This window comes from Leuresthes tenuis, unplaced genomic scaffold, assembly GCF_036924035.1.
Source record: "Leuresthes tenuis unplaced genomic scaffold, fLeuTen1.0.hap1 SCAF_17, whole genome shotgun sequence".
Lineage (NCBI taxonomy): Eukaryota > Metazoa > Chordata > Actinopteri > Atheriniformes > Atherinopsidae > Leuresthes > Leuresthes tenuis.
In genome coordinates this window covers 2,519,814-2,544,552 of record NW_027325371.1, presented here as the reverse complement: position 1 = coordinate 2,544,552, position 24,739 = coordinate 2,519,814, and the positions used below count along the sequence as shown (strand labels likewise).

General features: G+C 44.2%; 1 protein-coding gene across 1 annotated transcript; it reads left to right on the top strand.

The window, feature by feature from the left end:
* Nucleotides 1-1,642: 1,642 nt before the first annotated feature.
* LOC140273798 (calpain-15-like) lies at nucleotides 1,643-24,110 on the top strand. The gene is made up of 13 exons (XM_072369464.1): nucleotides 1,643-1,732; nucleotides 3,923-4,110; nucleotides 12,931-13,990; nucleotides 14,212-14,420; nucleotides 15,284-15,467; nucleotides 16,708-16,931; nucleotides 17,003-17,128; nucleotides 18,243-18,395; nucleotides 19,458-19,619; nucleotides 21,069-21,289; nucleotides 21,441-21,586; nucleotides 21,746-21,924; nucleotides 23,381-24,110. Exons 2-13 carry the CDS (start codon nucleotides 3,950-3,952, stop codon nucleotides 23,556-23,558), a joined length of 3,003 nt encoding a protein of 1,000 aa, XP_072225565.1. The 5' UTR covers nucleotides 1,643-1,732; nucleotides 3,923-3,949; the 3' UTR covers nucleotides 23,559-24,110.
* The last annotated feature ends 629 nt before the right edge of the window (nucleotides 24,111-24,739 follow it).

Below are 24,739 nucleotides of genomic sequence, written 5' to 3'. Positions count from 1 at the left end.
TTACTTTCTTAGCTCTTCTGGCAGATGCTTCTTTGTGGCCGTTTTTTTGTATTGTGATGATTTTTAGCCTCTTTTGTGTTGTTTTGTGACCCCTTTTTCATAATTTTCTCTTATTCTTCTGTTGTTTTGAGTCTCTCTCAGCCCTTTCCAGTCATTTTGTCTTGAATTGTGTTCATTTTGCTTGTCTGTTCAGCTGTTTTGTGTCTCTCTGATCATGCAGCAGCACATTTAGTTGAATTTAATCATCCCGTTTCCTCTCTGAGATGCATTGGGACTGAGAAGGTAACTATCCCTCCAGGAGGAGGTAAGTTGGATATTTACTGGATTCATCCTGTGAAAACTCTCACCACATGGTCTGAATATAGATTTATATAATGTAGATGATTTTTAAGCACTTTATTTACACTTTATGAAAACACATTTCACAACTTACTCAACAATAAAAGGATCAATAAATTATTTTAGAAAATGTGCAAATTGTAGTTCTTTTTCAGCCACCTGGCATAAAATCAAACCCAGTGATGTGCAAATTCAGCAATGTTGCCGGTGACTCTGTGGAAGCAAAACTCCAGCCTCAGTCTGGCTTTAACTCCACAGAGTCACAGCATCCAGGGTCGATCCTCCCTGCAGTTTGTCTCTGCGGCTCAGATATATCGACAGTTTGGCTTCTCCTACGAGAAAATTTAATAGTTGACACTTTTGTTTTTCAGTTTTTCTATATCTGACACCACAAATAAAACCAGGGACAGTAAAAGTAGCACCAAATAGGTTAAAAACACGAGTTAAAACGATAAAAACTCTGTTAACCTATTGCACTCAGTAAAAACATGAAAAATGTTTTCTGGCAAACCACAGAAAGGGCACTCGTTTAAAACACTTTGAGTAAAAACAGATAAATAGGCATTTGTGGCTATGGCACCATGTAAAATCCTCCACTGGAGATCTCCAGTAATGTAGATGTAATGACCTGCCAGGGTGGATCCACCTCTGGCCTCTTTCTGAGACAAATAAGTGGGGTAAGGAATGTGGGGTAATGACAAATATAGGTAGAAATAAATGAGTATCAAGTCAAAAACACCATGTAAACGAACAATATGAACGTAAGAGAAGAAAAATGCAGTTTGGATGGTGTGAGTATTGTCAGGATGTGCAAATGAACAGCAAAGTGAGTCGCTACATATGCAATAAGTTGTCTTAATCCATCGTTTATTAATGAACAGATTTTGACTCCTGTTCATTTTAGAGGTGATGATGTAACCACCAGGTGTGAGTCAGAACAAAGAAGCACCTTTATCTTCCCAGGAGTGACCCTGAGGAGGGCCTTGAAGCTGAAATGTTGATCTCTATGGATACATATGGAGCCTTTTTAAGAGCTTTTTTCATCTCTCTGGTCCACACCTCCATCACTGAGTCCATCACACAGAATAAAAGCTGAACAGTCACCTGAATATGTTTAAAGTTAGTGTTTGTTGCTGTGTTTCAGGGTAATTAGACATGCTTTTGAATGATTTACAGTCAGTGGGTGCTGTGATCTGTTTGGTATAGTGGGGTTTTATTTTGAACTTCCTGACAGGAAGTCGCCGTGCCTCCCTGCAGCTGGACGGCGGAGCAGCCAGTGGAGCGGCGGTGACGGCGCACATCGTGCATCGATCAAAGAGGGCGCATGGAGACCTCCGACAGCTGGCAGGAACATCCGTCTCCCCGCTGCACGAGCCGTCCTCCCCGCGGTCAGGTGAGTCCAGGTGTCCTCTGCTGCCGCCGCGCTTTGTCGTCATGTCCTCGTGCTGCAGGTCCAGCTGTACTGCAGGTGCGCCAGGTTGCCCAGAGTCAGTGGGAAGTTCAGCATCAGCAGAGCAGCATCTGCAGTGAGGCAGGGGACTCTCACACAGCTGTTCGCGTGTCACAGCTTTAGAATGGATTTCTCTCTTTTATTATAATTTTTGCTGCTGTGTAGAAACGAGTCAAAGACACAGCGGGATGAAAATGAGATTTTCGGTGAATCAGGGGAGAGTTTTTGTGGAGAAGATGTTCCCTGCAGTCAGTTTGTCCCGATGATGAGCGCCTGAAGCTCCAGACTGTCTGAGAGACTTTGAGTCCTTGTTCAAGGACAAAACTGTAGACTGAGGAGGACGACATGAGGCCACCAGGCAGGCAGCAAACCCAGGAGATCTGCAGAGTATCCACACACAGCCCTGCATGCTGCTGCTCTTTGCAACTTAACTCCACCTGTACTCAACTGTAGTCATTAAGAAGGCATATGAGGTATGTCTGAGGGAAAATGAGGTGGGATGCATCCATGGACTCTGTTTGAAGTTCATAGATCTGAGTCGGTTCGGTTTTAAGCTCATCACTAAATTCTCAGCTGATCCCAGAACCTGTCGTTGTAATTTGTCACCTTGTGAAATTCATGTTTGTTTGCATGAAAACAGGATTTGCATTTGTTAAAGGCAGTGAAGCTGCATAAAGATGCTTTAAAAAAAACTAGAAATGATTCTTTGATGTGTTCAGGTACGCAGCGGAAACCCGGGTGTTAATCTCAGAGCTCAAACTTCCCACACTGAGTGTGACTCTGAAGCTTCCGGTGACATCTCTGACCCTGCTGAATTGTTCTTTTTTTGCTGAGGAACCTTCCAAACCGAGCGAAATGACCCAGATATATGTGAGCGGCAGCCAAGATGAGATCTGTTTGAACTCTCCCAATGCTAAGCCTTCAGAGCTCCAGCTCTTCCTTAATTATCTCCTGTAGCAGAGCACACGCTGAACCATCCTTTATGAGAAAAAGGAGATAATTCTGTCCCACAGTTCCCTTCATAGTGACTCATTTTCATCCAGTCAGTTAAATAGGAAACATGTGGATAATTATCAGAATGAGGGGTTGAGTTAGTAGCCTGTGATGACTCTGTATTTCACTTTTAATCCTTTTTTTACTCATCTCTAAGATGAGAAACCTTCGTGTAACTGTGGGATAAAACTGCACTTTTTGTAGAATATTTACTGAAGGTTTAGTTTCAGAGCTGCAGACCCACATCAGAGCTGAGTGTGGTCGCATTCTGCCGACATCTTTCCTCAATCTCACGACATTTTCCAAAGACCTCAGGAAAACACGACGCTGTCACAGATGGCGGATGAGTTGGACCTAAAGAGCAGACTACTCTGGAATACCAGAAACCGAACAGAGAAACAAAACCAGGAACAAGAAGTAAGAGTGAGAGTGAAACACGAGGAGAAACGTCCAGGATCTGGGAATCAAGAGAGAACCAGAGCTTAAATGCAGAGGAGAGCGACTGATGGATGAGAACAGCTGAGGAGACGGAGCACGGGTGGAAAGAGTGGAGCTAACAGCCCGAACTGAGGGAAACCACTGAAAGAGACTGTGAAACTAAACAGGAGCAACAAGAAGACAAAACAAGACATTAAAACCCAAAAGACAGAGCACAGAACCACAGAGCATGACAGACAGAAGGTCAGTGTGTTTTTAGCAGGGCCGGTTCCAGGCTCAGGCGTTTAGGGGGGCCCTGCCCACAGTGTTCTGTTTAAATACTTTAAATCAGCATCAGATTCATTTACGGAGCATATTTTAGAACTAAAACGGCTGATTACTGCTGGAAAGTGTTGAAATGTTGTCAAACCTTCAGTCTGTGGCGTCACATAGTAATAGTTTGGACTGAATAATCAACATATTACCATATAAAACACCTGTTCTATGGAAACGTTCGGCAGATATGAGGAGATGGTTTCTGTCTCTGAGTTCACGGCTCATCAGTGAAAGGAGCTTCATTTGAAACAGATGTGTGCAGCTGAGCAACAAGTAGACGGGTCAGATGAGTTTTTAAATGATTTCCTGAAGCCTCTCCGGATGATCAGAGAGCTAAACGTTAGCACCGGCTGTTGTTTTTCCCTCACACTCTCGCTGTTTCCCCAGGGCCCCTCCACCTGAGTGTGCCGCACCATGGGAAGCTCCTCCTCCTCGCTGGTTGAAGATGCAGAGGTCGATACGGCGCCCCGGGGTGCGGCTCTGCCTCCGTCCCCCATCATGGGATGTCTGAGGAGCAGCCAGAGCACCTTCATCCCGCGACAGCTGCCCAGACCGGGTCGACACAGAGAGCGCAGGTGAGACATGAAAAGAGGCGTGGCCTCTTCTCCAGCAGTGGAGGCTTTGTCTCCCCCTGCTGGTAGCGGGGCTAACTGCACTAGCTCTGCAGGTGCCTCGCTGCTAATGGCTTCCTTTTTAGATCATTATTCTATCCCAAACCTTTCTGTTGCTGCTGCTCCTTTCTCCAGCTCTGGTAAACCAATCATTGCTGGTGGACGTAAAAGACATAAAAGACGTAAAAGACTTCTTTCCAGACGTGCCATCATGGAGAAGTCGACTTAGCCAAGCAAAGGAGCTCCACTTCCCTCATTATCTCCTGTAGCACTGATGCACTGAGGCATCAACCCTGAGAGTAAGGAGATAATTCCATCTCTCTACAGTAAAGAGAAGGGCTTAATCAGCACCTCTTTAACTTGTTTGAGATTTATCAAATAGGTTGTTATTAGAGTAAAATTAAATGCAAAATAAATTAAATCGGGAAAATACGTTTTTTTTACAGTCCCACAGATTTCATTTGAAGTCAGCAGGAAACAGAAAAATTTAAGCCCCAGCAGCAGACATCAGAGCCCTTTAAACCTTAAAGGATTATTAAAGGAGTAATAATTAAAGAAATTACTAAACCTACACTCATTTGAGAACCTCGAGGGAGTCTTTAAGGAGCAAAGATGTTCAGAGGATCTCTAGTTTGACCACAAATGTGAGAAAATCATTGAAGTGATTAAAAACAATGTTTCTCAGAGAAAGACTGGAAGGGATCTGCATATTTCTGCCTCTACAGAGCAGAATATCATGAAAGCATTCAGGGAATCTGGAGGAGTTTCAGTGTAAAGGACGAGGGAGCAAGCCTAAGCTGGACCCCGTGACCTCTGACCCCTCAGACGCTGCATCAAGAACCGTCATTCATCAGCAGCTGATAGAAGCACCTGGACAAGGGATTACTGTGGAAACCTTTGTCAAGCACCACAATACAGAGTTCCATTCACAAGCTTTACTGTGCAGGAAAGAAGCCTGATGTTAACCTCGTCCACTTCTCTGGGCTCGGAGGCGTCTGGGATGGACCGTCACACGGTGGAAACGTGTGCTGTGGTCAGACCCATCAGTATTCCACATCTTTGGTGGAAGAAATGGAGCAAAGAGCAAAAGCAGCATCCAGCCTGCTGTCAGCAGCCAGTCCCTGCAGCCAGGCTCTGTGATGGTATGGGGTTGGATCAGGGGGCAAAGCTCATTTCCACTTCTGTGACGGCAGCATTAATGCAGAAAAGCTCCCTGAGATTTTACAGCAACATATGCTGCCTTCAAGGCCACATCTTTTCCTGGGACGTCCCAGCATTGTTCAAGCAGACCATGGAAAACCACATTCTGCCACAGTCCAAAGGCCTGGCTGAGGAAGAAGAGGTACGGGTGCTGGACTGGCTGCCTGCAGTCCTGACCTGTCCCCAGCAGAGAAACAACCACCCCCCCCCGCACTGCTGCACACCTTAACACCTGTTTAAGGAAGAATGGGACAAAATAACAGCTGGAACTCTGCATCACCTGGTTTCCTCAGAGTCAGAACGGCTTTAAGTGTTGGCAGAAGGAAACAAAGTGTTTGGTCATTATTTGGTATATTTGGTCATTATTTGGTATATTTTGATCATTATTTGGTCATTATTTGGTATAATTTGGTCATTATTTGGTCATTATTTGGTGTAATTCGGTCATTATTTGGTATATTTTGGTCATTATTTGGTATATTTTGATCATTATTTGGTATAATTTGGTCATTATTTGGTATATTTTGATCATTATTTGGTATAATTTGGTCATTATTTGGTGTAATTTGGTCATTATTGGTATTCAGACCTGTTTGCAGGAAGAATGGGACAAAATAACAGCTGGAACTCTGCATCACTTGGTCCCTCAGAGTCAGAACGGCTTTAAGTGTTGGCAGAAGGAAACAAAGTGTTTGGTCATTATTTGGTATAATTTGGTCATTATTTGGTCATTATTTGGTGTAATTCGGTCATTATTTGGTATATTTTGGTCATTATTTGGTATATTTTGATCATTATTTGGTATAATTTGGTCATTATTTGGTATATTTTGATCATTATTTGGTATAATTTGGTCATTATTTGGTGTAATTTGGTCATTATTGGTATTCAGACCTGTTTGCAGGAAGAATGGGACAAAATAACAGCTGGAACTCTGCATCACTTGGTCCCTCAGAGTCAGAACGGCTTTAAGTGTTGGCAGAAGGAAACAAAGTGTTTGGTCATTATTTGGTATATTTTGGTCATTATTTGGTATATTTTGGTCATTATTTGGTATATTTTGATCATTATTTGGTATAATTTGGTCATTATTTGGTATATTTTGATCATTATTTGGTATAATTTGGTCATTATTTGGTGTAATTTGGTCATTATTGGTATTCAGACCTGTTTGCAGGAAGAATGGGACAAAATAACAGCTGGAACTCTGCATCACTTGGTCCCTCAGAGTCAGAACGGCTTTAAGTGTTGGCAGAAGGAAACAAAGTGTTTGGTCATTATTTGGTATATTTTGGTCATTATTTGGTATATTTTGGTCATTATTTGGTATATTTTGATCATTATTTGGTATAATTTGGTCATTATTTGGTATATTTTGATCATTATTTGGTATAATTTGGTCATTATTTGGTGTAATTTGGTCATTATTGGTATTCAGACCTGTTTGCAGGAAGAATGGGACAAAATAACAGCTGGAACTCTGCATCACTTGGTCCCTCAGAGTCAGAACGGCTTTAAGTGTTGGCAGAAGGAAACAAAGTGTTTGGTCATTATTTGGTATATTTTGGTCATTATTTGGTATATTTTGGTCATTATTTGGTATATTTTGATCATTATTTGGTATAATTTGGTCATTATTTGGTATATTTTGATCATTATTTGGTATAATTTGGTCATTATTTGGTGTAATTTGGTCATTATTGGTATTCAGACGTGTTTGCAGGAAGAATGGGACAAAATAACAGCTGGAACTCTGCATCACTTGGTCCCTCAGAGTCAGAACGGCTTTAAGTGTTGGCAGAAGGAAACAAAGTGTTTGGTCATTATTTGGTATATTTTGGTCATTATTTGGTATATTTTGGTCATTATTTGGTATATTTTGATCATTATTTGGTATAATTTGGTCATTATTTGGTATATTTTGATCATTATTTGGTATAATTTGGTCATTATTTGGTGTAATTTGGTCATTATTGGTATTCAGACGTGTTTGCAGGAAGAATGGGACAAAATAACAGCTGGAACTCTGCATCACCTGGTTTCCTCAGAGTCAGAACGGCTTTAAGTGTTGGCAGAAGGAAACAAAGATAAAAATGGATGTTTGTTAACAGATGAAATGAAGCTGATGAAACATGAAGTGTGCTCAGATTGTAGCAGTTTAACTGGTTTTATACAGAATCTGAGGACCTTTATAAAGCCAGACAAACACAAAGTTACGTAAGAGTCGTTTCTGGGCTGAAAAACACGCACTTCCTGTCAAATACGACCCAGAAGAAGTCACTCAGTCCTCCTCTTCTTCCATCCTAATGAGTTATTATGAAGTGGCAACAGACCGGTGAGCACTGAATTTATGCTCCAGTCACGTGGACGTCCTGGACTCACTGTCATGAATTTTTCATGAATTGGTCGATATAAATTAAACCAGAGCCTCCCTTATTAATTATTACTGCATCTCTGTCTCATATACTGTGTATATCCCCCCCCCCCACCTCGTAAGTCTCCGCTCAGCCTCCTTCGGGCTCGGCACGGAGTCGAGTTTCTAGCTGACAGGAAATGTAACGACACTGGGGAAATCCCCGATGATTGAACTGGTCTGGAAAAGCACTCATGAGCCTTCTGCTGGGAATTCAGATCTGATGGCACAGAGATCAAATCCCTCTAAAACACTGTAAAGCAGGAGAAGGAAACGGAACAAAGGAAGCTCGAGATGTTCTCTGCTTTTATTTGTTGTTCATGTCGCGGTCAGAGCTTCTTCTTCACATAAATAAAAGAATTTATCAGGACCTCCAGCATCTCTGCAAGTGTTAAACTTACCAGGTAAACTGGGTTAAATTTCCTCTTCATAAACCAAACATCCATCTTTCCTAAAGCTAAACAGTTGGTTTTACACTGAAAAGCAGTTTTAACAGGTTTAACTTTAGTTAAACGGCTGCTGGATGTGAGGTTTGAAACAGCTTCATCATCCAGGAGGATTCATGCTGCCATGCAGACTCATGGCCCTGAATGAGAGAAAAGGAGGGACGTTTAGGAGATTTGATCATGAATTTGGGAAGACTGTGAGTTTCGTTGGCATTTAAAGTTTCAGAGGTCTGTATTTTCACAGAGAAAAGCTCCCGATGCCTGAGCTGCAGTCAGAGTTTGTATCTGACCAAACGGATGGAAAACAGTGAATGAATGAAAACCAAGAAGCCGAAACTCCAGTCTCCTGCTGTTTGGAGCCATGGACTCAGGACGCAGATGCAGGATCTTTTCGGAGTCACAGAGGTCTTTATTACTTTAACAAAGCACAGCAAGGCAGGGCAAAATAACAGGCTGTGGAAATCCTAACCGCTCTCCTCAGTAACTAAGCTGAAAAGTAAGCTCTGAAAGTTACCAACATAAATCTCTCCAAACTGGGAGGAAAACAGAAAAGCTGTGAACAGTAACAAACAAACGCACTCTTTACAAAACAGAGGCTCTATGAAACTTTAACGATAAACTTAAAGCTTTTCTTTAACTATGAAAGGTTGCAACAAAAATCTCTAAAGGCTATGAAACTTACCGTATTAAGATAAATAAACTAAGGCTATGAATAAGAATAAATAACAAGTCAAGATAGCTCTGCAGGAGGATCTCTCACTGCAGGCTCGTGGAAACTATGGGTCAAAGTAAGGCTGGGAGTGATGCTCATGGGGAGAGACAACAAACTGGCACAAGACCAGGGAAACGCAGACTATTTGAACTCATGAGGGACCAAGAGGAACCGGTGGAAAGACTTTGGGAATCAGGGAAGACAATGAGACGCCTGACATGGGAGGAAGGGCAAGATACCTGAAACGAGAGGAGAAGGTCAGTGCTTTCAAAATAAAACAGGAAGTGACGAGACGTGGAACAGAACGTAAATCGTGAGTAATCAGGGTCCGGTTCTGCCCAGAGCTCCAAAGAGCTCCATGGATGAACCCGTGTGCTTTGACAGAAGAGAAGAAGAGTCCTGCTGCCTCCATCTTGGCTCTGACATGGATGAAGAACCAGACCTATCAGCAGCCTCCCTGAAACCTGAAACCTGCAACAAACGTCCAAGAAAACAAAGCAACACATCTCTGATTAAAGTTCAGTTAGTTTCCAACGAAAGAAGAGAATCATTTTATTATTATTATTACATGTTACAGAAGAGTGTTTCCTTCTCTTTGCTTCATTCATCTGAGTTCAAATCTGAATCTTTAACATTGAATAGAAATATATTTATGAAGCAAACATCATCTGTGTGAAATTAATATAAAAACTGTTTGTATTGTTGAACGACTCTTTGGCAACAGAGGCACAAAAGACAAGGATACAAGCTAACTGGTCTCATGTTAAAGCTGTGAACTGGTCAGACTGGTGCACTTCCTGTAGCTAATGTCTGACTGATGGAGGAGACGGAGGTCGTCGTTCTGCTCGTCATTAACAGAGAAACGGGGTTGAGTGGAGGTGTCGAAGTGTTCCTCTCAGCTTTTAAATGTAACTGCAATCACAAACAAGCTCTGACAGCTTTGGTCTGCAGCCCGGGTCTCTGACTCCGGTCGCTCAGCTCTTAATGGGTCCAGAAAACCCAGAGCTGAAGAAGAAGAGCCAGATGTCAGTGTTGTGTTTCGAAGTCATGGAAAACTGTGGCTTTGCACGCAGTTAAACCCGAGAACAGTTAAGCAAAGTTAAATGTCTCCTTCTGCAACTGTATGTGTGTCAGGCCTGAGACCCAGAGAGTCCAGGCCCGGTTCTGACCTTGAGAAACAGCAGTTTTTGATGACTTGTCTGCTTTGGTATGCGTCAGCTGGCAGTCAGATGTTGCAGTCGTTAGCGGCGGGTTCGGCTAACGAGGAATCTTCTGCAGGGTTTCTTTGTTGCTGCATTGTAAAAGTGTTGTGGCTGAGCTGGTTTTCTCCACAGCTCCTTTCATGTCGTGTTCGCAGGATCGTGGCACGGTTTCTGATACCTCTGTTAGCCGTAGCAGCACCGTTAGCATCAACAGCAGAAGCTGCATGTTACAGCTGATCAGGTCCACTTACAACAAACAGCAACACACTTTAATTCAAAGGTATTCATTGGTCCGTTCTCTTACCTTCACGCAGCTTCTTGACCTTTTAGGAAATCTGGACGCGATTATTTGATGTGGATGTCAATATATTGTGTTTGAACATTGATTTTTGATGCCAGTTACAGTTGGTTTATCTCACAGGTGCAGCTTCCAGGGTGAGGTCTGGAGCACCTGAGCCCCGTGCCCCTGGGCCCCGTGTTGGTTATGGATTTCTTTGTCATAAGGTGTACAAACACTTCCTGATATTAAAATCCAAGCCTGAGTATTTCATTGCCCAGCCCTCCTCTCAGGTGAATGAGACACGCTCTGATTAGATCTCAGCATGGAACCAAATTAAAATGAGACTTTTTCATGTTATGCTTTTAGCCATAACATGGCTTTAAGTAAAAATAACCAGCTGGATGCACTGTGAGGGAGTATTTTATTCTCATTAGGGAAAGCTTGCTGTACAGCACATATGTCAAAGTCCGGTCCTGGAGGGCCGCTGTCCTGCAGGTTTTAGATGTTTCCCTGCTTCAACACACCTGAATCAGATTAAATGGATCCCTTCAAAAGATTGTTAAGTTCTGCACAAGTCTGCTGATGAGGCATTGATCTGATTCAGGTGAAGCAGGGAAACATCTAAAACCTGCAGGACAGCGGCCCTCGAGGACCGGAGTTTGACATCCCTGCTGTACAGGGAATTGGAGCAATGTGTGGAGGTCAGAGGTCACATGACGCCGGAGTCGTTGGCTTCTGTTGAGGCTCCATCTGAAGACGTGAGATTTAAAAATGTATTTCGCCAAATCAGTGACGATATGATTAAAGTTTGTGGGAAAGAAGGGAAAAACCCAGTGAAATTGATCATTTATCAAAGCTTTATTTTCACAGGATAATACGAGTATTTATTGTAGTTTAGTTCTTATTTTTTCCTTCTACAGTCTCACACTTTACAGGTGAACAAATCAAGCACAGCGTGAAGGTTTGAGTCCAAACGTCGTCCTTCCTAACAGTAAATCCTCTCATTGTAGCAGAAATGTTTAACTTTGTCTTCAGCGAGCTGGAGGTGGAAGTCAGGTTACAGGCTGGAAAAGTCCAGTTTTACTCTTTAAGGAGTTCAAAGTGAACCGTTTATGTCTAAAAAAGTGAGATTGGGCTGTGCAGGAAGTTTCAGGCTTGATGCCAAACTATTTAGAGAGCAGTGAGAAAATGTGGGACAGCCTTCACCCAGATGTGGTCCCAGAGGTTCCTCCAGCCGGACGGCACAGAGCAGATAGTCTGACAGCAGGGCAGGAGCATGAATCTCAGATGGACTCCATCCCTCTTTGCTTGGTGCAAACTCAGCCTCAGTAAGATTAAATCAGCCTGCGATGCACCAGAAGAAGAGCAGTTATTGTTACTGTGCTGCAGCTTCTTGTGTCATTTCCATATTCATGCATTTTAATGTCCTCCCTCCAGGCTACGTGGAAATGTTGGGTTCATCCTGTTATATTTGGGTTTCTCTCATATCCTTATTCTGAGGCTTTTTCGGTGACATGAAACAGACTTTGTGCATCATACGTGGGATTAACTGGCGTCTGTGATGTCACAGAAAATGAACCAAACCGGATCAGACCGTGTCGGGCTCAGAAAGAGGAGCCACAGAATTAAAGCTCATCACTTCGATCAGTAATTAGGCAAAAATGCCTCATGTGAATATTTTTATCCATTTACCAGAATCAGACAGTTTGTATGGAGGGTTAAACAATGTTAAACTAAACACTGAAATTATATTAAACACAAAGTTCCATATTTCAAAGTATGTTTTTATTTTTATAAACATAAAACATTTTTCTCCTCTTTATTTTAGTCTTTATGTGTTATTTATTTAATTTAATTCTGATTCTTATTGAGCTGTTTTATACTGCATCTGGGCTGCTTTCAAACTCGGTTTTAGACTTGGATCTGATCTTGGTTTGATTTTGAGAGGATTTATGCTGTTTCTGGACCAGATTTTGACCGTTTTCAGTCGTTTTTGGAGCTCCTTGCCACAGCTCTTCTGTGGATCTCACCTGATTTCTGTCTGTTCAGATCATCTGAAACTGATCTGTTCTGTTACTGATCTTTAAAGGCTGTGATCTCACACCTGCTTTTGGTTTCAAACTCGGCTTTTCAGCTCATCTTGAAGCAGATCTGTCTCATCTCGTCATGGCAGGTTCCTCATATCATTCAGACTGAGACCTTGATGTTGAGTTCAGGGTTCACACCTGCTGAAAGATCTTCTTTCAGACGGTTCTTCGTGACTTTGGTTGGATATTGAGGCTCGTTCTGCTGCTACAGAACTGTGGGACATCGACTGCCTCCTGATGGTGCTAAACACAGAAATGTTGAGGTTTTAGAAGTGACATTTAGCTTGAATTGAATTTTTCTTCTGATTCAACCACAGCAGACGTTTAACATATTATATTTTCTTTCCTGTTTTTTTCTTAAATTCGCCATTTTTCAGCCTCTCTTTGAGCTTTATTCAACAGTAAGACTCCAGCTGGATAACATCTGTTGTGTTTTCTCTGCAGTTTCTCCTCTGGTTCGATGCCCCTGCACAGGACCCAGTGGGCCTGTGGCTGCTGTACTTTCCTGAACGCAGCCGGAGCCCCCCGCTGCTCCATCTGCGAAGCCCCCCGGCGGGGCCCCGACCCCCGCTGGGTGCTGCCCGGGACCGGCAGGGGGGTTTCTGGATGGTCCTGCCCACGCTGCACGCTGGCTAACTCCCGTGGAAGCCCGTCCTGCTCTCTGTGCGGCTACACCGGACCCCTGGACCCGCCCCAGGACTCGCCCCGACCCCAGCGCTCCAGCAGCTGCTCCGGGCCCCTGAGGGCCCCGTCGGCTGAGAGCAGGAAACAGGCGGGAGATGCAGATAGGAGCAGCCTGGCTTGGGACTGCTTGAGGTGCACACTGCAGAACACACCTACCTCCATGTCCTGCTCTGCGTGTGGCGGGCCGCGCAAACTGTCTCTCCCCCAGATCCCCGCCGAGGCGCTGCTCATGCCTGAGCTGTGCGACGAGGCGGGGGCACAGCAGCCAGAGGCTGCCGCGGGGGCGCTTTCTCTCTCCATATCGGCCGGGGGGCAGTGTTTACCTGGGGAAGCTTCATATCCAAACACAAACTCTGCTGCGCCCAGTCGGCCGCCCCCGGGCCACAACAACCCCGTCCCCTGCAGCCGCAGGGAGGTGCCCCCTCCAGATGCTGGCCTCACGCAGGCCCACAGCACAGCAGCTTCCCCTTCAACGCTCACTGCTCCACACCAGAAAGAGCTGCTGGCCGGGAGGAGGCTCAGCATCCTCAAGGAGGAAATGTCCCTGCTGCCGCCTGCATCAGACGCCGCCGGGTCGCTTCCTCCCGCCGCCGCCGCCCTCTCAAAGACAGAAGAGTGGTCGTGTCCGGCGTGCACTCTCATTAACCAGGTCAAAGCCAAACACTGCCTCGCCTGCCACACCCCCCAGCATCATGTGGCACATCAGAAACCCGCGGCGTCCCCGAAGAGGAAGGAGAGCATGCTGGTGGAGGCGCTGCGGCAGAGCGATGAAGGCGAGGCCAAAGAGCTGTGGGAGAACATCGTCAGCTTCTGCAGAGAGGTTCGTGTTCGCTGGCTTTGAGTTGCACTGTGCAGAAGGACGTGTCTCCTGACAACAGCATGGTTCAGTTTGTGTTCCATGCCAAGCACTTTGAATCAGTGTTTAGAACTTTTGTGGTAAAAATCCAGGAGATCAGCAGCTTCAGAGCATTTAAAGCAGCCTGTCTGACTTCAACACGTTCGTTTTAATGTGGTTCAGTCGTGTCTTATTTCCTGTCCCAGAACTCTGTGACGTTCGTGGACGACAGCTTCCCTCCTGGTCCCAAGTCTGTGGGCTTTCCGTTGGACGACAGCGTCCAGCAGCGGGTCAACAAGTGGCTTCGTCCTCAAGAAATCAGCTGCGCCAACTTCAGGGACCGCGGGGTGAGGTGGTCCGTTTTCCGCACGCCGCGGCCGTCTGACATCCTGCAGGGACTTCTGGGTAACTGCTGGTGAGAAAAACACACAAACAGAGCCTTGATACCCAAAAATAACATCCTTGATTAAGTGTAAAAAGTCCTTAAAGCAGAATGCAATGAAAATGGAAGAAATATCAAATGTTAAAACTTAAAAAAAAAAAAAAAAAAGGGTGGAATGCTCTCTCCGGGTCGGGAATGAGATCTTTCCCCAAGTGGAGGAGTTCAAGTATCTCGGAGTCTTGTTCACAGTGAGGGACGAATGCAGCGTGAGATTGACGGCGGATCGGTATGGCGTCTGCAGTGTTGCTCTGCACCGACCCGTCGCTGTGAAGAAGGAGCTGAGCCAGAAGGTTCCTACCCGCACCTATGGTCATGAGCTGTGGGTAGAGACCGAAAGAACGAGATCGCGAATACAAGCGGCCGAAATAGGCTTAGGTTTCCTCCGCAGGGTGTCTGGGCCTCCCTTAGAGATAGGGTGAGAAGCTCAGTCATCCGGGAGGGGCTCAGAGTAGAACCGCTGCTCCTCCGCATTGAGAGGAGTCAGATGAGGTGGCATCTGGTTAGGATGCCCCCTGGACGCCTCCTTGGTGAGGCGTTCTGGGCCCGTCCCACTGGGAGGAGACCCGGGGAAAGACCCAGGACACGTTGGAGAGACTATGTCTCTCGGCTGGCCTGGGAACGCCTCGGGGTCCCCCGGAAGAGCTGGAGGAAGTGGCCGGGGACAGAGACGTCTGAGTTTCTCTGTTAAAGCTGCTGCCCCCGCGACCCTCGGATAAGCGGCAGATGATGGATGGATGGAAAACTTCAAATATTTGCTCTTTTTTAATTAAATGTTGGGTGGAAGTCTGTTTGTTTTAAAGGAAGAATCCACTAAAAGTATCCTCTCTGGAGAGCAGGTTCCTGAGTGCCCTGGCTGTTCTGGCTGAGCGGCCCGAGCTGGTGGAGAAGGTGATGGTGACGCGCTCGCTGTGCGCTGAAGGAGCGTACCAGGTGCGTCTCTGCAAGGACGGCTCGTGGACCACGGTGCTGGTGGACGACATGCTGCCGTGTGACGAGAACGGACACCTTCTGTTCTCTCAGGTGAGAGTGCGCCTGGCCATGTGGAAACGCTGCCCAGTGAGAGGTGAGAAGGAACACTAGAAAAAAAGCTGTTCCTGCGAAACAGCTGTGAGAATGCTTTTTAAGTTGAATGGATCAGTTGAACATGCTCAAAAAGCTGAATCTAGTGAAAATTTAGCAGAAATCAAGTGAGTGATAGTTAAAATGGCTTCAGTGTAATATACAGCAGGGAGTGGAAGAGTGATGTCAAGGACAAGTGTACCTACATTTTAAGTTAAAATGATCAGTCTGCCACTCTAATCTTCTCATTCATAAAAATCAAGAAGGAGCAAAAATGTTCATGTTTTTAAACTGTCATATTTCAAAATTGGCTTAATATTTTAAAAAGCTGAATCATTTGGTAGTAGTTGAATGTCTTGTGAACATTTTAAAGTTTGAATGGTGTCTCTAGATGAATGTATGCTGAACTAGTTAAGTTGGAAAGAGGAGGAAGTTTTTGAAGAGTTGAAAGAAATTTCTATTCATTTGAATGACGGGAACATTTTAATGAAAAGTTAGATAGTTTAAAAAGTATAAAAGATATAAACACCAAAAGTCATAGCATAAATCACCTGAAGGAGCTGACCGTTTTGATACCAAAATTGTTGAAATCGGTGAAAGATTGCAGGAGTAGTTAGGTGCCAAAAAAGATAAACTGGAAAACAATAGTGAGAATGCCTTAAAGCATTCTCACTATTATATATCTGTGCTGAGTTACAGGTTTAAGGTCAAGCTGCGAGTTTCCAGACGGCACAGATTAAAAGTTTAATCAGAGAGGTGGTACTGTCACGGTTTGTTGGAGAGGTAGGACCCAGATGCAGTTCTTCCAAGTAAAACTTGATTTATTTTCAGGGAGCAAGAACAAAAACAGCCGGATCAAAAATACTTAACTATGAAACAAAACAAGACTATGAATAACCAAAGGAACATGACTAAACAAGACTATGCGGCAAAACGAGACTTATCTGTGTGGCAAGGCATGAAGGGTTAGTGAGGATTCTGCAGTGACTGAAAGGAAACAAGGAGACTAAATACTGTGGAGGGATCAGTGAATGAAGTGCAGCTGTGAAAGAAGCAGGTGAGGTGAGTGAAACTAGGTGGCAGGACCAGAACAGAACCTGAAAACGTGACCAATAAAACATAAACTGTGACAGGTTCAGGCCATCAGGACATGTGACTTTAGGTGTGACCCTGAACCTCTTCCTCTCCTCCCTCCCTCCAGGCCCAGCGGAAGCAGCTCTGGGTGGCTCTGATTGAAAAAGCTTTGGCCAAGCTCCACGGCTCCTACTTTGCTCTGCAGGCAGGCCGCGCCATCGAGGGCCTGTCCACGCTGACCGGGGCCCCGTGCGAGTCGCTGGCCCTCCAGGTCAGCACCACCAACCCCAAGGAGGAGCCCATCGATACGGACCTGATCTGGGCCAAAATGCTGAGCTCCAAAGAGGCGGGGTGAGGAGCCGGCGCCAACCGGGCTGAGGAGGTTCTGTTGGTTTGTCACCTTAATGCTCGCTGTGTTTCAGGTTCCTGATGGGGGCGTCCTGCGGGGGTGGAAACATGAAGGTGGATGACGTGGAGTACGAGTCTTTGGGTTTACGCCCACGACACGCGTACTCTGTCCTGGATGTGCGCGATGTGGACGGCCACAGGTGAGCATGCGCCTGTTCTGGACCCGGTTCTGGGGGATTTATTGCTTTTGTTCGTACCGAGACGTCTTCAGAAGAGCTTTATGACCTCAAATGATGTTAAATCCTGCTTCAAACCAACAGGCTTGGGGGGTGAATGTGTCTCCATGAATATTCTGTTGATGAAAGTCGTCCCAGATAGAAAACCTGCAGTCAGATAAAGAGTTAGACGGTGGAATTTCTCCATATATTTTAGACAAGAAAATACTGCTGAAAACAAATAGAATTACTTCAAAATGACCAAATAAATACTTTAAAACACTTTTACTTGTGCTTTAATTTCTTTTACATTTTTTTTCTTTTACTATTGAAGATGTTGGGATTAAAAAAAAGATCTAATATATGAGATTATATTTAAAAATACATATTTTGTTGTAAATAAACCATAAATTTGTTTTTATATTTCCACATTTATTAATCTTTTTACTTTAATTTTTGATTACTTCATTTATTAGATCTTTTTAATTTATTAATTAATTATTTTTATTGATTTACCAAATTCTCGTGATGCTTATTCCATAAAAGATATAAAATCTAAAATAAAATGAATTATTATTATTTACTTCTCATAGAAATAAATGAAAAAACATAGAATATTGTCTGATGTTTGAATAAATACATAAAATTTTTTCTTTCTTTTTTCCTCTTTTTAGTTTTAAATGTATTTTCAGGCCAGTTTAATGATTTATTCTTTTAAATCCTTTTAAATCCTTTTAATTAGTTTAACAGGTGGATGAAAGCTGTGGTGGTTTTAAAGTGAATTTTATTTTATTTTCAAAAGCATTGATGTCAGAAGAAGGAAGCGTAGAAGGATTTTGCACGTACGTGCACGTGTAAACCTCCAGGTTTGCACGTACGTGCACGTGTAAACCTCCAGTTTTGCACGTACGTGCACGTGTAAACCTCCAGTTTTGCACGTGTAAACCTCCAGTTTTGCACGTACGTGCACGTGTAAACCTCCAGTTTTGCACGTGTAAACCTCCAGTTTTGCACGTACGTGCACGTGTAAACCTCCAGTTTTGCACGTACGTGCACGTGTAAACCTCCAGTGTGACCCGTGTGCTGAAACGTGTTTCAGACTGGTGCAGCTGAGGAACCCGTGGGGTCGATTCTCCTGGAACGGCGCCTGGGCGGACGACTGGCCCCGCTGGCCTCTGCAGCTGAAGAGGGAGCTGTGCACGCAGCGAGCCGAGGACGGCCTTTTCTGGATGGACTTCTGGGATTTTATCAGGTGCAAACCTTCACTGTTCCAGGCTAACTGCTGCCTTTGGACTAAAGAAAGCCTGAAAGCAAGAAGTTTGATCAGATTTTTATGTCTGAGTCGTTATAAAACTCTTAGTCTTCATTTCTGTTGCATTTTCATCATTTAAACACACAGTTTGAGTTCTTTGTCATCATGAAATAAGACAAACGGGTAAAACTAACCAGGTTTGTTGTAAAAACCTTCATTTGACAGTCATCTGACGTTTGACAAACTAATGAACAATGCTGTCGGGACTAGTTTTTTCCAGCTCCTGGCCAAAGTTAGAATGTTTTTAAGCCTCCATGCCCTAATAAGTTCAAGGTCAGACTGCTGTAATGGACTTTATGTCGGCGTCTCCCAGACTTCTCTCAGTCGCCTTCAGCTGGTGCAAAACACTGCTGCTGCCCGTCTTTAACCAACACTAACAGATGTGTGCACATCACTCCTGTTCTTAACTCCCTTCACTGGCTTCCTGTCCTTTATAGAACTGATTTTAAACTTTTAATGTTTGTTTTTAAAGCTCTTAACGGCCTCACCCCATCGTATTTATCTGAGCTTTTAACTGTAACCCTGGCAGAGCTCTGAGGTCAACAAATCAACTTTTGTTGTTGGAAGTGTTCAGGTCAGAATAAAAGCCCTGGGGTGACCGAGCCTTTTCTGTTGCTGCCCCCAGGCTCTGGAATAAGCCCCCCCCCCCCGAGATGCATCTTATTTCTGACCTGGGCCTCTTTAAATCTAAGCTAAAAACATATTTATTTCAGATGGCTTTTAATACCCAGTAGTATGGTGACACTTTTATATTATCTTATTAAATTTTGCTGTATTTTATTGCGTTTACTGTTATTTTATTGTTTTGTACTTATTCTTTTCTTTATCTATTATCTGCTGTAAACCGAAATGGATTGTTATAAAGGGCTGTAGTAATAAATTACATTTACATTTACATTTAAACTATCTTCTCAGATGACTGGAATCAGGTGTATTCACCTCCAAAATGTTTAATTTCTGAAACAGAAACACGTTAACAGACTCTTGTGTGTTTTAACGCAGGTACTTTGACTCGGTGGATATCTGTAAGATCCATTCGGACTGGCAGGAGGTTCGTGTTCCGGGCGTCTTCCCCCGAGGAGCCAACGTCCCGGTGATGGTGGTGTCCATGACGGTGCTGGAGAGGACGGCCGTGGAGCTGGCTTTGTTCCAGCAGGGCAGCAGGTGGGACTCTTCTGAGGAGGAGAAGCATCATTTCACCTCCTGCTTGATGCTGTGCTGCAGTCTCAGAGGACGTGTCGGGTTTCTGTTCATTAAAGATCCTGATTGATCCAGCTGGACATGTTCAGTTCTCACAGAGACATTACTGTGATGAAGAAGCAGCTGCATCTGTTTCTGTCATGACATCAGGTTTGTTTAGGAATGGAGGATTTATATCAGCGATGTAGGAATCCTGGTTGAAAAAACAAACATAAACCCGGAATCTGAGGCAGAAAAAGAGTTTTTCTCAGTTCTCAGCAGCTTTAAAGTGAATCTCTGGTCTGAGCTCCTTTATTCTCCAACACAGCCTGAACCCTCTGAGACAAGCTTTCTGTCATTTCTTTAAGGAGTCTTCAGGAATAGTTCTCCAGGCTTCTTGAAGGACATCCCAAAGCTCTTCTTTGGATGTGGGCTGCCTTTTGTTCCGTTCTCTGTCAGATGATCCCACACTGCTTCAATAATGTTGAGGTCCGGGCTCTGGGGAGGATTCATCCCTCCATAAGACCTGTTGCCACTGATTTTCAGTCCACTTCTTGTGTCATTTGGCACAGCTCAGCCTTTTCTCCCTGTTTCCCTTCCTTAAGAACGGCTTCTTGACAGCCACCCTTCCATGGAGACCATTTCTGATGAGGCTTGGGCCAACAGTAGATGGATCAGCTGAAGGTCCAGATGCATCTCTCAGGTCCTGTCAGGTCACAGCTGGATTTTTTCCTCTTTCTTAAGGACATCACTTTCAGATCCTGTTCATCTGCTGTAGATAGTTTTTTAGGCCTGACACTTCTTCTTTTGTCCTCCACTTGTCCAGTTTCCTCAAATGTTTTAAGGACACACTGCACACCATGCTGAGATATGCCAAGTTTTCAGCTAATAGCTCTTTGGGAATCACCTTGTTGCTGCAGAAATCCTATTTTCTGTCTGTCAAACTGTGTTTTCTTTGCTGTTTTTCATAGATGCAGCTAAAGAAATGGGAACAAATGATGTGTCTTTGTGACAAAGTGCCTAAAGATCCAGTTTAAAATGGCTTCTTTGCTAAGTTGTCTGTTCTGTGTCGACACAACACTGGTTCATCCCTTGAGTTAGGAGCCTTTTTTCTACCTGATTGGGTCAAAGGTCAGAGTTAAGTGGCTGAACAAAGAAAAAACACATTCCTCTGAAAATGCTCAGGAACAAGGACTGAAGATGAGGGGAAAAGCAGAAAATGTCCAAATAAAAACTCTGAAAGAGCTTCAGAAAGCTGCAGAAATATAGAATATTTAGAAATAAAGATAAGATAAGAGCAGCGAAACACTGAAAGATAACTTCTCGTCGCCCACATGTTTGTAGCTGCTGAACAGTCTGTTGATCCAAGACTTCAGGAAATCTGAAAGGTCTTCAAACCCAAACTGAGCCTGTGTCTTTGTGCTGTTTCTTCAGGCGTTGGGACACAGCAGAGAGCCACCTGCTGGATCTGTGTGTGCTGGTTTTTCGGGCCGCCTACGACAGCTCCGGCACTCTGACACTCGGCCGACTGCTGGCCCACAGCCGCCGCTCGGTCAGGAGATTCGTGGGCTGCGACATCATGCTGGAACCAGGCGAATATGCTGTGCTCTGCTGTGCCTTTAACCACTGGCACTCCTCCGCCACAGAGGGCACAAGTAAGCAAGCCAAAAACCTGGTGCTGCCTGCGTTTTATTAGCAGTATTTGCAGAGTTTGACTCACAAATATGCTGATATCCATGAGGTCTAAAGCCAAGTTTGAGCTCAGATAAAAGACTCCTTCCTGAATGATGAATGATGTGTTTTCAGCGACTTGTGGCAGATCCGAGGCACCTGGTTACATGCTGGCCGTCTACAGCTCCAGACTGGTGATGGTGGAGCAGATAACCGCCTCCAACACCACCATCGCCGACGCCGTCACCCAGCTGGCAGAAACCAAAGGAGAGCGGCACGAGGTGATGCTGCATTCACTTATCAGATCATAAAAAATGACAAAACGGCGCTCCAAAGTCAACGATTTCCCCCTTTAGAGCCATTTAGACCCTTTAGACCCTGGGGTTAAGTATTTATTTAACCATGATTTAACCACGTCCCTGAATACTTGGTCCTCTCAGGGTCGAGAGGGGATGACCTGCTACTACCTGACGCATGGATGGGCGGGGCTTATCGTCATGGTGGAAAACAGGCACCCGAGACATCACCTGCACGTTTCCTGCGACTGCAGCGACAGCTTCAACGTGGTGTCGACGCGCAGCAGCCTCAAAACCCTGGACAGCATCCCTCCTCTGCACAGGTTCAGCACCACACACGTGCACGTGTCTGCAGGTGCACGAGAGGAGCGAGCACCAGGCAGAGATTCGGTTCCCCCAAAGCGACCAGAACAGACGCGACGATGTGATGCAGAATCCGTTTATAAAAGATCGTCATTAGTGAGAAGTTTGGAGGTTTTGGAACTACTGGAACTTTGTTCCGACATAAAACTTCAAACTAAATTTCCTCACAACATCTTCTTAAAGTTGTTTAAAGAAAAAAAGCATTTATGGATCCAAAATCTGAAATATTTGAGTCGAGAGGCAACGCAAATAATCTGCTGAGGGTTTTTCTTCAGTAGAAGTCAGAAAAGACAGAATAATCCAAATAATATCTGAACAAAAAGTCAAACTAATCAACATACCTGTTCTCTCCCCCTTCTCTGCTCTAACTTCATGGTCTGCTCCGGCCAGATGATAAATCAGGCAGTTTAACTCCTGCTTAACTCACCTTAAAAAGAGAGAGATGCTCGTAGACTTCCAGAATAATCTAACAGCAAATAGAAAAGTCCTAATATATGCACATTTTCACCTTAGTGAGAGCGATGCTGCAGTAGAAAATCAGTAGAGAATATACAGACGTAAAAAACCAATCTGAAGCACAAGCAGTGACGGGAGACGGCACCTGCTGTGTCTAACTGTGGGAAATAACGGCTCCTGAACACACCACAAAGTTCAATGTACACGTGCACATTTACCGTGCAAAATGGAGCAGAAAAGGTTATCCAGCATCAGTTATAGACACTTATAATGTGTTAAACTAGCACCTCATGTGGATTATTTTCTACATTTACGCTTTTTTCAGCTTTAAACACTAAAAACTAACAGTTAAAGTGCCGTTAACTCACCGCAGGGTGCATGAACGACTCCATTCAGAGCGACGTCTGTCTCTGCCCAACCCGGCAGGGATTTAACGTGACGGATCGGCTGAAAAAAGCCTCAGAAAGCCTCTAAAAGGAGTCTTTTTGGTGTGTACGCAGAGACAGATGGTCACAGATGCTCCTGAAGTGTGTGAAAAACTCCAAACATCTTCCTTTAACCCCCTTTATGAAGCCTCTCACTGGCAGCTTCTGTTGGTCTTTAAAACAACTTGTGTGTTGATCTCATTTGGCCTCCTGGTGCAGCACAGGATACCGATCCTCTGCCTCCCCACAACACTAATTATAAAGATTATTAAACTAATTTGTGTTCTGTGGCATGTTGGTACACATTCCTAAAGTCAACACTGACCTTTCTACATCGTGTTATGAAGCCTTTGGAGGTTCTGTGGGATTTGGACGACTTCACCTGGAGATAAACGCCTCTCAGGTTTATGGAAACGCTTCATTTGCTTTAACTCTGTCGGCCCAAAGCTAACATTAGTTTCTGCTGTTCTAACCGGTTGTATCCTTCATCCAGAGTTCCCCCTGCAGTTAATCCTGCATCTTTCTGTCTTTTCAGACAGGTGCTTGTAGTTTTGTCTCAGCTGGAGGGAAACGCCGGGTTCTCCATCACGCACAGACTGGCTCACAGGAAGGCGGTCCAGGCTTCTTTGGGGAACTGGAGTCCCTTGAAGGCAACGCACAGTCCGGCCCTGAGCCCCGAAACTGCAGGTCTGCATCAGCCTCGACCGCTATGACCCCCAGTCAGAGGAAGTGGGAGGAGCCAGAGGACAGGCAGCTCTGGTCAGACTCAGAAAACAGGGTTATTTCCTTTAGATAAGGGACTGTTTCCTCAGACACAGCATCACACTGAGCACAGCAGACGTTTCTTAGAGACAGAGCTCCTCGTATCAGAAGTACAGTCAGAATGAAATAACCACTTTCTATCATTAAGATGTGACCAGAGGTGCAACGATGTGCGTTACTGTCCAGATGTTCGTGTTCCAGACGTGCACCTCACCTCCTCTGAGGCGAGAACTCCATAAACAGGACATTTTTATTGTCATCTTTTCATCAAATAACCTTTATTCTTCACCCTCTGGTCGTTGTTCGAAGCATCATCAACGTGCACAGTTACACCAGCTGTTCTTCCAGACATTTAACTTGGAACATGGCTGGAAATCTCTGCTACAAGATGTTTATATTCTCACATTCGAGCCCTGTAGAACAACTCATTAACATTTCAGGCTGCAGTGCCTCTGCAGAAATACTTAGATTTTCTGCTCAGAAGCAGGGAAGGAGGGGGCTCACTTTACCATCTGAAGGGTAGGAATGGTTTATTGACCGAAGGTAGATTTAAAACTAACATTTATTCAACAACTTTACTCATCAAAATCATCACTGAAATATAAAAGATTTCCTTTTTTTCTCCTTCCTTATATGAGTGAACAGCTCGTTCAGTTCGCTGTGAGCTGACATTCATCTTATGAAGGGTTTTAAAGATTAATTCAAATCATTAAACAACTAAAAACCCTTTTGTTCAACATTTTAGAGTCTGAAAATGAACAAAAAGGCCTCTGACTGTTAGAATCTGTTTGGTCTTTATTTGGTACAAAGATCATTCAGAACAGAACCAGAACCAGGATTAAATGTGACAGAATGAGACGGGTTCTGGTATTTTAATGTTTAGTTTTTTTTTTAATTTTTGGTGTCTAATATCCAAAGTTAAAAAAGAGGCTGAAATAAGAACACAAAAAACAACTAAACACATCATGATATAAAGAATAAGGAGAATAAATAACGTTTCAGAAGACGATAAATCAAGAAAAAAACCTAAAATATCTGAAAAAACACAGCATTTAAAAATATTTATCAGTTTTTAATAAGAATGACGTGTTTTCTGAAATATTTTGTGTTTTCTTTGCGTTGTTTTTGCACC

What these genes read in the sequence shown, in the direction of transcription:
- LOC140273798 (XM_072369464.1), top strand. Translation starts at nt 3,950, where the DNA reads ATGGGAAGCTCCTCCTCCTCGCTGGTTGAAGATGCAGAGGTCGATACG. An exon ending in TCGTCAGCTTCTGCAGAGAG is followed by an intron (nt 13,991 to 14,211) that starts GTTCGTGTTCGC and finishes TTCCTGTCCCAG; the next exon opens with AACTCTGTGACGTTCGTGGA. An exon ending in GACTTCTGGGATTTTATCAG is followed by an intron (nt 18,396 to 19,457) that starts GTGCAAACCTTC and finishes GTTTTAACGCAG; the next exon opens with GTACTTTGACTCGGTGGATA.